This window comes from Tinamus guttatus, unplaced genomic scaffold (genome assembly GCF_059628265.1).
Source record: "Tinamus guttatus ecotype Peru unplaced genomic scaffold, ASM5962826v1 Tinamus_guttatus_pri_ptg000219l, whole genome shotgun sequence".
Taxonomy (NCBI): domain Eukaryota; kingdom Metazoa; phylum Chordata; class Aves; order Tinamiformes; family Tinamidae; genus Tinamus; species Tinamus guttatus.
This window is the reverse complement of record NW_028288753.1, coordinates 146,959-158,944: the sequence shown is the minus strand read 5'-3', so window position 1 is coordinate 158,944 and position 11,986 is coordinate 146,959. Positions and strand designations below refer to the sequence as shown.

At 49.5% G+C, this 11,986-nt stretch overlaps 2 protein-coding genes across 2 annotated transcripts; both read left to right on the top strand.

Moving 5' to 3' along the window:
* Positions 1 to 1,640: 1,640 nt before the first annotated feature.
* LOC148594634 (uncharacterized) lies at positions 1,641 to 9,227 on the top strand. Its single transcript, XM_088525019.1, has 4 exons — positions 1,641 to 1,673; positions 3,758 to 3,933; positions 3,994 to 4,538; positions 9,184 to 9,227. The coding sequence occupies exons 1-4, from the start codon at positions 1,641 to 1,643 to the stop codon at positions 9,225 to 9,227; spliced, it is 798 nt and encodes a 265-aa protein (XP_088381145.1).
* Positions 9,228 to 10,539: 1,312 nt separating this feature from the next.
* LOC148594633 (olfactory receptor 14A16-like) lies at positions 10,540 to 11,472 on the top strand. Its single transcript, XM_088525018.1, has one exon. The coding sequence runs from the start codon at positions 10,540 to 10,542 to the stop codon at positions 11,470 to 11,472; it is 933 nt and encodes a 310-aa protein (XP_088381144.1).
* The last annotated feature ends 514 nt before the right edge of the window (positions 11,473 to 11,986 follow it).

The window sequence follows — 11,986 nt, the reverse complement described above, 5'->3', positions numbered from 1 at the left end:
CTTCTGTGAGATTCCCCAGATCCTCAAGCTCTCCTGCTCAGACTCCTACCTCAGGGAAGTTGGGCTTCTTGTGGTTAGTTTCTGTTTGGTCTTTGGGTGTTTCATTTTCATTGTAGTGTCCTATGTGCAGATCTTCAGAGCTGTACTGAGGATCCCCTCTGAGCAGGGCCGGCACAAAGCCTTTTCCATGTGCCTCCCGCACCTGGCCGTGGTTTCTCTCTTTGTCAGCACTGACACGCTTGTCTACCTGAAGCCCTCGTCTGTCTCCTCCCCAGCTCTGGATCTCGTGCTGTCCATTCTGTACTCGGTGGTGCCTCCAGCAGTGAACCCCCTCATCTACAGCATGAGGAACAAGGAGCTCAGGGACACACTAGAAAAGATGGTTCAATGGATATGAGGTCATTGCCAATACCTGTCCCACGTTCATTCACTCATCAGAATATCTCTCATCAAGGATGTGTGTTATGCATTTATTTCCTTCTTATTTTTTTCTTGTATATCCACCTCAGACAAATATAATAAGTAAATAAATAAATATATCCACTTCATTGCATGTCTCCTTGGGAACCTCTCCTTTGAATTGGACCCACATCCTGTGTTGAAGCAGGAAGCCAGGCTTCTTCCCCCTTCTCCAGCAGAGAGGGGGGACTTCAGAGCCCACTGCTCGAACTCCCTCGCATGCCCCTAGTGCAGTGATGAGAGTTTCCTTGTGCAGTGTCTCTTCCAGAACTTGCACCAAGGGAGCTCAGGGGGACAGGGTTAGGCTCAGACGAATACAGACGGGCTGAGACCATGGGCCCCATGTGCATTAGGAGTGCTCAGCTGCCCCAGGCACCGTCAGGGTGTCATCTCACACCCCTCTCCTGTGATGGTGGCAGCCAGATGTCACTGTGGGCTCTTCCCTTCTGTCTGCAGTGCTGTAACATTACAAGTGGACGGACAGTGCAGGGGAGGAGACTCAGGCAGCAGCCTGTGGGGACAGACCCTCTGCTTGACAATGTCACCCCCACACTCCACAGCAGGCATTTCCTCACCGCAGCCTTCTCATGGGATCTGCAGCTTTCTGGAGACACATCCCAGCAGAGCAGGACTTTCTCTTTCTAGAGTTGTTCTCTTCATTTCCATGCTGTGCTTCTATGCTCTGTTGCATGGATATAGCCCAAGAGTTCTCATAACCTGGTGATGCTCTGTTGTGTTGCCATGTGAACGTGTCCCGGAAGCACAGACAGGACCAGGCACTGGGCACCCTTCTGTCAGCCCTGGCCTCCAGACTAATATTTCCTATAATTAAAGGGCATCTCCTCTGTGATATGTCTGAAACCAGGCATCTATTCACAGGATGGCTGCAATATGTCCAAGGTGGGGTGCAACCGCAGAAGGGCCTGATATTCTGATTGTAAGATCTATGGGTTCCAGCGATGAGCTCAGAGTCCCCAGATGATTAGGGTTTAGACTGGGTTTATGGTTCATCTCTCAGTGACCAGTGGAGATAGGGAACGGTCTCTGAAGTGTCTACCTGGGGCTTTCCCAGAGGAGACCACGCTGATGATAGATGCTTCTGGAGGGGCCCCCAGGAGAGCTCAGGGGATTCCAAGGGAGAGCGTGTGCCTGGGGACGGGCAATGAGTGGAGCTTCACGAAATGAGGGACGATCGACAGTGGGGTAAGCAGAAGGTAGAGCACTAAATCCAGGTGTACGTATCACAGAATCACAGAACGGTTGAGGTTGGGAGAGACTAATGGAGATCATCTAGTTCAACACTCCTGCACGAGGAGAGACACCTAGAACACATTGCACACGGTCGTATCCAGGCGGGTTTTGAGTATCTCCGGAGGAGGAGACTCCACAACCTCTCCGGGCACCCTGTTCCAGGGCTCTGTCACCCTCACAGTAAAGAAGATATTCCTCACATGGCAGTGGAGTTTCCTGTGTTTTAGCTTACATCCATTACTGCTTGTCCTTTCATTAGCCACTACCGAAAAGAGTTTGGCCCCAACCTCTTTACATTCTCCCCTCAGGTATTTGTACATGTTGATAAGATCCCTTCTCAATTTTCTCTTCTCCAGACTAAACAGGTCCAGCTCACTTAGTGTTTTCTCATACAAGACATGCTCCAGGCTCTTAATCCTCTTTGTTGCTCTACACTTGACCCTTTCTAGAAGTTCCACATCCCTCTTGAACCGGGGAGCCCAGAACTGCACACAGTACTCCAGGTGCGGCCTCACCAGAGGTGAGTAGAGGGGCAGGATCCCCTTCCTCGACCTGCTGGCAACACTCCTCCTAATGCAGGCCAGGATCCTATTGCCCTTCCTGGCACATTGTTGGCAACTGGTTAACTTGTTGTCAACCTGGACTCCCAAATCCCTCTCTGTGGAGCTGCTTTCCAGCAGGTCAGCCCCTTATCCGTACAGAGTTATTCCTGTCCAGGTGCAGGACCCTTAACTTGTCCTGGTTGGACCCTATGAGGTTCCTCTCTGCCCAACTCTCCATCCTGTCCAAGTTCCTCTGAATGGCAGCACAGCCCTTTGGAGTGTTGGCCCCTCCACCCAGTTTGGTATTGTCCACAAACTTGAGAGAGTGCACTCTGTCCCCTCATCCAAATCATTGATGAATTGTTGCAGATTACTACACTGTTACAGATAGTTAGGGTCCGGCGGCCGGAAGATATTGCGCTGTACGGAAAGGTAGAGCCCCTAATAGCCAATAGTGTTAGTTTATGATGTAAGCAGACGGATGTGACATTGTAAACCTTAGCTATATAACACCTTGTTACCCATCAATAAATGCCATTTGCCGTCCACCACATTGGTGTTAGCGAGCTGATGGCCCGAGCGGCCTGGGGGTGGTCGCCGTGCCGTCCCTGAACCAGGTCGCCACGCCGTTTGAACGGCAACAAGTGGTGCCGAAACCCGGGATCATCGCCTGGACGGGTGATCGGCAGCCGGAGTGGCAGGACCAGCCCGGCGGGGAGGACGCTCCCGGACCAACAAGGAGGATGGAAGCCCTTGTGAAGGTCGTATCGCGATTACATAAATATTGGGGGATTTATTGTAAGCCAAAAGATTTTACTCTCGCTGTTGCGAGGCTTTTAAAAATTAAGGTTATAGACCAGCTGGTGGATATTCTCCACCCTGAAGTGTGGGACAAATGTACCAAGGCATTAGCCGAGGAGACGATGTCTTCGGGTCGTGGGAAAAACCTTAAGGCTTGGGGAAAAGTTGTACAGGCGTTGCAGAAGGCTATAAAGGAGCAGGAGACCTGGGTGGCAATAAGGGACTGTTTGTTGGCCACCTCGAAAACGGGAGTCGGGGCAGCCGCACAGACTTTGCACCCCCCAGATGATGGCGATTCTGCTGAGCCTAAAGATCTGCAAGAGGGCGATACGTCTCCTCAATCCCCGAACCCCGTCCCACTTACAGAGGAGCAAAAGCAGCCGAAATCTGTTTGGAGCGAGCTAGCTGAGGAAGCTAGGAACATTGAAAAGAAGTCAGACCATGGAGACACCTGGGTCAGGCCACCACCCTATGCCCCTCTAAATGGCGCTGAGCCTCAAGGAGAAGGGCGGGGCGAGGATGCTCCCGGCGGGAACAGACGGGAACCGTTAGATAAACAAGAGGGGGAGAAGAACAAGAACAGACGGGAACCATTAGATAAGCAGGTGGGGGAGGACAACAAGAAGGAGAAAAGCGGCAGGGGTGACCGGTCAGGTGAGGGAGGCCCGAGTGAGGCGCTGAGGACCAATCAGAGCGGCCGTTAGAAAAAACGCGCCTCCGTGAGTAGGAGGCGGGGCGAGCCAAGGAGGGGGGAACAGCCCGCCCGCAAGGGGAGTAGGCGGGGCCGGAGCCCAACGAAAAAGTACCGGAGCCCGGAAGTGACCAGTCAGTGGAGTTCCGGCTCTGACTCTGACTCCGGCTCAGACACTAGTGAGGACGAGTGGCCCACAACTGATTCAAACTTAAGGAAGGAGAAAAAGAAGGTAAACAGAATTAAGAGCCAAAGAGCTAAAAGCCAAAATATTCCCATTCGAATTAAAGAAAAACCGCGAAGGGAAGAAACCCCTCTCACGGACTGGAGGGAAATAAAGATCTCGTGTGCCGAGTGGGCCCCATCGGCCGCGCTAGCGTTCCCAGTCTGGGTGACGGAGGCAGGACAGAGGGTCTACTCGCCGATAAACCCTAAGGATGTGCAAACGATTGTTAAAGCAATTGCGGATAAAGGGATTAATTCTGCTATGGTCTCAACCCTCATAGGCGGTGTCTTCGGGGGAGACGATATGCTCCCATTTGATATAAAACAAACTTGTAGGCTAATCTTTGATGGAGCAGGGATGATCGTTTTCAGACAAGAATGGGAAGAGAACTGTACAAAGTATTTAGCCCAAGTAACTGGGGCAGATCATCCATTACACGGCTCCAGCCTGCAGCGGTTAATGGGTACAGATCCAACAATGATCACCCCCCAGGCGCAGGCCCATGGCCTGCAGGCCCATGAAGTTATGACAACTACTCGTGCGGCCAGAGAAGCTATTCGCACAGCCTGTAGAGTCATTGCCAGACCATCACCATGGTCCACAATAAAGCAAAGTGAAAGTGAGAGCTTTACACGATTTGTAGATCGTCTCCAAGCAGCGGTCGGCTCTTCGTCCCTGCCCACAGGCTCTTCGTCCCTCCACATTGCTGGAGAACCCAGCACAGCAGGACCTTTGGGGTTCCAATTCCTTGGACCTATTCTTGACATCAGCTTTGGAAGAAAAGCCCAAGCTTCAGGAACTGCACGGGTTAGAATATCTTTATTTTTCATGGTATAGTGAGGGAGTTAGTTCTGACACAGACTTAGACTTAGATACCACTTTATGTGGCGTTAGGTAAGACAGAGAAGTCTCTGTAAATTTGGAAATAAAGAACAACTTATGGGGCAATATGATGACAAATATGACTACTAATAATAGTCATAATAAAAGTAATGTGAACAAAGAATGCTCAGTCCCGATATGTGATAGAGCAGGATTCTGTTGTGGACACCATAGGCAATATCGCCATGGCTGAAAAATGCCCAGGAAATCACTTTCCTCAGGGCATCTTTGAGCTCCTTGTTCCTCAGGCTGTACATGAGAAGGTTCAATGCTAGCAGCACCATCACACACAGAACAGCCCCCACCAGATCCAGAACGGGGGAAGAGACGGAGGGGGGCTTCAGTTAGACAAAAACTGAGGGACTGATGAACACTGAGGGAGACCACAGCCAGGTGCGGGAGGCACATGGAAAAGGCTTTGTGCTGGCCCTGCTCAGAGGGGATCCTCAGCACAGTGGTGAAGATCTGCACAGAGGACACCACAATGAAAATGAAACACCCAAAGATTAAACAGGCAGTAAGCACAAGAAGCCCAGGTTCCCTGAGGTTGGGGTCTGAGCAGGAGAGCTTGAGGATCTGGGGATCTCACAGAAGAACTGCTCCACCACATTGCGTTGGCAGAGGGGTAGGGAAAATGTGTTCCCAGTGTGCATGAGAGCATTGAGAAAGCCACTGGCCCAGGCAGCTGCTGCCATTTTGACACAAGCTCTGCTGTCCAGGACAGTCCCGTAGTGCAGGGGTCTGCAGATGGCAACGTAGCGATCATAGGCCATGACTGTCAGAAGAGAAAACTCTGCCGAATATAAGAAAAAAGTAGAGAAGATTTGGGCAGCACATCCCAAATAGGAAATGGCCCTGTTGTCCCAGAGGGAATTGGCCATGGATTTGAGGAGAGTGATAGAGGTGGAGCCAATGTTGAGGAGGGAGAGGTTGAGGAGGAAGAAGTACATGGGGGTGTGGAGGCGGTGGTCGCAGACTACGGCTGTGATGATGAGGCCGTTGCCAGGAGGACAGCCAGGGAGATGCCCAGAGTGAGATGTGCAAGAGCTGCAGCTCCTGTCCCCCAAGTCCTGTAACAGCATCCATGTTAGCAAAGCCTCACCCACAGAAAAGGAAGCTGCAGCTAGGGAGGACTTTTGTGCAGTGGACACACACAAATCCGTGGGATTACGGAAATTACCCTAGGGAGGTTGGCTAGGGAGGGGGTTAGGGAGAGGTGGCTGGAGTCATTGCAACACTTCTACCAAATGTCTATAAAATGCCAGGGTCATCAGGGAAGTCCTTGATAACTGGGAGAAGGCAAACATCACACCCACTTTCCTCGGAAAGACAGGCTGATCAGCTCCATCTCAGTCCATAGGAAGGTGATGGGAAAGACCTTCTGGAAACCATATCCAAGCATACGAAGGACAAGATTCGAGTGAGGGAGCATGAGGTGGCCAAGGGGAAACAGAGATCATGTCTGACCAACCTGACTGTCTTCTGCCTGAAACATGAAAGCAGGGGGATTTTGTGAGCCTTCAGTATATCAAGGACTTTGGAAAAGTCCCTGATAATCCCCTTATACTCAGGTTATGGAAATCTGCATGAGACTAATGGGCCATAAGGCAGGTGGATAAACCACTGGGTTGAAAACAGTGACCAGCAGTATAAGTTCCATGTCACCACCAATTACCAGCAGCATCCCTCAGAGAATAGTGTATTAAGCGGGACTGTTTAACATAATTTCTATAGCCTTATGTTCTTGTATTTCTTTATGGTTCTGATTGTGTACACTGATCTTCTGGAGAAATTATGCATTATTTTTTGTCTGAAAGGGAAAGTGGGTTTCAGAATGAGTGTAATGCAGTCACACAGTCATTAAGAGCTGGTGCTCCTGCAGGTGCCATGGTCCCCACTGCCCAGGCTTCCTCTGCATCTCTAGTCATGCACAGGTGTCCTGTGAGAACTTCTGGATGAGGCAAGTACCTCAGAGACACCCAGGCTCTCTCTTAGTGTCACAGACTGCTTATAGTTGGACACCTAAGCTCCTCATAGAAAGTTAAAAGACTGTCTTGAAAAAGACACCAAAGGATCAAACACTTCAGTGTCCAAGACCAGGGAGAAACAGAGACAGCCCATGCAGGAATGATAGGAGAGTGAATGGCTGCCAGAGCTGACTCCATGGCACTGTTGGGTCTGAGACATGTTCTACAAAAGAAGCCTCTGTGCCCGGGCAGTCTGTGATCCAGCCATCCTGAGGTCATAATTAGCATAGACCCTGGTCATATCATTTTGGGGTGTGAGAAGAGGTTAGGACACAGGAGAGCTAGAAGGGTTTAAGAATGCTGAGACTCTAGTGGACACTTTGGTGTGATGTGATTCTCCCATTTATGCAGCGCACTTAGAGGTAGACAGTACAGTCCTTGCCTGAAGGCAATAGCGAGATCCAGTTCTTTGGGCACAGTTAGGAAACCTGAGATGCCCTGGGATATTTGCTGAGCAATCACTCCAGAAGGGCATGGATTTCATGTAGGTCCCACTCTGTATGTGCTGGAGATATGCGGTTGTCCTGGACAGCCAGGCATCTCAAATGGCCCTGGCAGCCTATTTCTGTGTAATTAGATGAAGTATCTGCACTGAATTACATTGGCTGTTTGCCACATTGGAGTTTTCATCTGTTTCAGTGTCATAGGGAGTGGACCTCTAATTATAGTAGGCATCCAGTGTAAATACACGTGGCCAAGGAAATTCCCCACCTGGTCCCTACCTGATACTCCATAAAGATGCAAATTTCCTGTTTGCTCCATCAGAGCAAGCAAACCCTTATACATGCCTGGGACCGCCTTAGTCTCTTCAGCTATCACCACGAGTTTGCATGTGAGCAACTGACTTCCATTCTCCATCTCCAGTGATTGCAATGGCAATGCAGACAAGGAACTTGTGTGCAGATGCCTCTGTTGTGCACACTTCAGCTCGGGAAGGGGAATCTCAGCTCCTGTGTGTTTGTAGAGTTTATGGGAGTTTACTGAATCCCCCTCTAGCCCAGGGGCCTTTAAACAGGCATGAGATGTCCAGATTAACGTATCTGAATGAACACCTGAAGCATGTGTCAATCAGTTCCCTCCTTGTCCCCATCTAGATGTTTTGTCTAGATAAGAGATGTGAAACACAGCTTCCACAGTGGGATGTTTCCACCTATGATAATTAGCCATTAGCTGATGAAATAGCTGATGAAATAAACTGCAATGTTGGAATCCTTCTCTCTGCACTCATTAAAAAGGGCAATTGATAATAATTTTAGTCTATTTCAGGTAACATTTCCCAGAAGAAGGGAGCTCCATGGACAGAGAAAATGATGAGTTCCGCTGGGTCTCTGGTTCTGAGCAGGGCCAGCCTCCTGGGAGTCCCTGACAACCTGGAAACGTTGTGCAGAAACAACCGAGTGCAGGAGTAGCTCCTCTGCCAAAAGCAGCAGAGCTCCAGGCACTGCCTGTTCCTGCAGATACGAGAGAAGAGAAGGCAGTGAGAAGTGAAAGGCAGTGTGGCGTGGGAGACCAAAGAAGAGCTCGTTGTGGGAGAAACCTTCACAGCCCTTGACATGGTAAGTCTCTGATTACAGGGCAATGCTAATGAGCTTCCTGGAATGGTCTTCTTCCCATGACTGTTTTTTAAGGATCTCTCCTTGCAGTGGAGGGGGAGACATTTCACAGCAGGGATTCTTTGCCACACATCACATGCACATTATACTATTTCCTCTTGTGGCTAGAGCTATGAAATGAAAACAGGTCTTCATGGACTCTAATTCAGAGTGTCCCTGTACTACAAAGAAAGGAGAAAAAAATGAAAGACTATTTAAAAGAAAAAGAGCTTTCCTTCCAGGGCTCTTAGTTTCTTAATTTTGTCAGGGAAAAGAAATAAAAGTACTGTTTTGACAAGGAATGGGGACTCAAAGACCTTTACTCTCTGAGATCAGTAGGCCTGTGAGAAAGCTCAGCAACCCTCCTTCTACCCCCACCTCCACCTACAGCTCTCTAGCAGCACTTTTATTAATTTATCAGGGTTTATGTGATCTGCTTCTTGTGAGCTGCAAGCACAGAGATGCCCCTGCCCAGGTCTCAGTTCTGGAAGGTTTCCTTAGGGCAGAACTGACCACACAGTCAGGCAGCATCTGTGAGCAGCAACAGGGAAAAATGTTGGGCAGGAGAAAGCTCCAGGCAGCTGAAATGGGTAAGTAAATATAGGGAACTGCTAACAGAATCATCATGGGAGCGTGGATTTGGCAAGTCATGGTCAGTCCCTCCAATAAAGGCACTTTTCTCTGGTCAAGACCCCTGTGTCTCCTCTCCCAGACATCAGAGCCTGTGCCCTGACAGCCATGAAGTCCAGGGTATAAGCTCCCTCCTCTTCTGCCAGACATTTAGCAGAGGAGAGGGGAATATCTCCTGCTAAATGCCAGTTTACTGCTGCCCCACAAAGGGGCTGAAAGTGACTGCCCTACAGTGGTGTCATGCTCATTTCATGTAGGACACACACGTGTGTGCCCTTCTGTCTTTCTCTTTGCCCACTTTGGCAGCAGGGACAAGGTGTTGCCCCTTGTTTCCCCTCCAGTCCAAGCTCTTCCTTTTCTTGCTTTTGGGTTTTCTGGGATTGAGTGTTTTCAGCTGAAGTTCAGACCCTGATGCTGCAAGTTGTGGAACACAGGGTTCTGCATGGGAATGAGCTTGCCCCAGACCGCATCTGTCCTGTGACACTCCAGGAAATGTGGTCTGCGAGGCTAGAAAATGAGCTGACTCCCCCTTAAGAAGAACCCATGTTCAGTGCTAACGGTCCTTAGGCTATTGCTCTGTGGTGTCCTGCCTGGCTTCCACCTGTCCTCTAAAAAGGCACTGTTGTCTCATGGCATCACTGTCATATCTGAGATACATGAAAAAGGTCCAGAGATGCTCAGAGTCTGAACATGGTGGTGGGCATCTGTATATTGGCATCTGAAAAGAGCCCTGTGGCTAGAAGGGGAGTTGTGGAAACCTCCTTCTGTTGCCTGGAGAAAAAGTGCAAAGTTTTGAAATATGCATTTAGAATCTGGACTCCTCTGCTCTCAGCAGGGGCTGGTTTCTTTCTGAAGCATCATCTTCCTCCTTCTCAAAGAGGTTCAAGCCTCATAAACCTGTCAAGGAGAGTAATAGATAAGATGTCCCCGCTCCAAGTGACAATAGATCCGTTCCTCCCAGAAATGTTGAGTATTTCCACGTCTAAAGTGAACACCCCATGTGTGACAGGGGAATCTGAAAGAAAAAGAACATTTTAAAATCACAGACACTCCTGTCTGCAACTGTCTTCTCATCCTTTAGAACTGAGAGTGAAGATGCTGAAAAAGTCTTCCACCAGAGCAGCTGATTTCATTTCACAGAAATTCCTAATCTCAGAGCTAGTCACACCTGATCCCATTTACCCTTTGCATGTACAGCAGGATGGATGTTCCAGAGCCATGGACAGAGGTCTCTTCTGCTAATGACATGCTCTGCCAACATAAAGCAGAGCTTAAGCAAGAGAAGAGCACAAAAAGAGTCCCAATACAGACAGAAGCAATGTGGAATTTTTAAGAAGACAAACTATTTCATTAATGTATTCATTTTCCTTTAAAACTCTCTCCTAACTTGTCCCTGTATCTTTCTCCTTGGATTTTCCTGCATGCCCAGAGTGAGCAAATGTCCAACAGCAGCTCCTTCAATGAATTCCTCCTCCTGGCATTTGCAGATACACGGGAGCTGCAGCTCTTGCACTTCTCGCTCTTCCTGGGCATCTACCTGGCTGCCCTCCTGGCCAACGGCCTCATCATCACAGCCGTAGCCTGCGACCACCGCCTCCACACCCCCATGTACTTCTTCCTCCTCAACCTCTCCCTCCTCGACCTTGCATCTATCTCCACCACTGTCCCCAAATCCATGGCCAATTCTTTGAGGGACACCAGGGCCATTTCCTATTTGGGATGTGCTGCCCAGGTCTTCCTGTTTCTCTTTTCGGTTGGAGCGGAGTGTTCTCTCCTCACAGTCATGGCCTATGACCGCTACATTGCCATATGCAGACCCCTGCACTATGGCACGCTCATGGACAGCAGAGCTTGTGTCAAAATGGCAGCGGCTGCCTGGGCCAGTGGCTTGCTCAATGCTCTCCTGCACACTGGGAACACATTTTCCCTATCACTCTGTCAAGGTAATGTTGTGAACCAGTTCTTCTGTGAGATTCCCCAGATCCTCACAATCTCCTGCTCAGCCTCCTGCCTCAGGGAAGTTGGGCTTCTTGTGCTTACTGCCTGTTTAATCTTTGGGTGTTTCATTTTCATTGTGGTGTCCTATGTGCAGATCTTCACCATTGTGCTGAGAATCCCATCAGAGCAGGGCCAGCACAAAGCCTTTTCCATGTGCCTCCCGCACCTGGCCGTGGTTTCCCTTTTTCTCTGCACTGGCACATTTGCCTACCTGAAACCCCCCTCCATCTCCTCCCGACTTCTGGATCTGGTGGTGGCCATTCTTTACTCAGTGGTGCCACCAGCACTGAATCCCCTCATCTACAGCATGAGGAACAAGGAGCTAAAGGATGCCTTGAAAAAATGCGTTCAGCTGGTACTGGGTCACCTGTAATGAGTTGCACATCTTTCTCACAAGCAACTCCCAGCTCATCTCATGCAACTCTCATACTGTAGAAATTCTCTCTGTGATATTCAAACTCACTCCAGATTCCACTCCGGAGGCACAAATCCCAACGGTTTGAGCCATAAGACTTCCTTAAATCTATCACTCTGTCTGAGCTGGTTTTCCACAAAATATCTATAATAAAAGCGTATAGTACTGTGCCTAAATGTTGGGCTCTTCTTTCCAAGCAGGAGCCAAGAATGCAGTCAAGGAAGTGCACCCAAAAAAGCTCTGTTGCCGCACCAGTTGCAAAGGGACATTAGCTCGTAAAGTGATGTGCAAGGATATGAGGGCTAGAATCAGGTCCCACTTGTGGAATATTGGATATTGGGTGTCCATGGTCCCTGGAGAAGGTGAGTGGTCAGTAGGTCTATGCCAGGTACTGTACCACTTACCAGCTGGCCAGCAGAAGAGCAGAGGTGACCTCTGGGGACAACATGTTCCTGGGACAGGCGCTGACTAG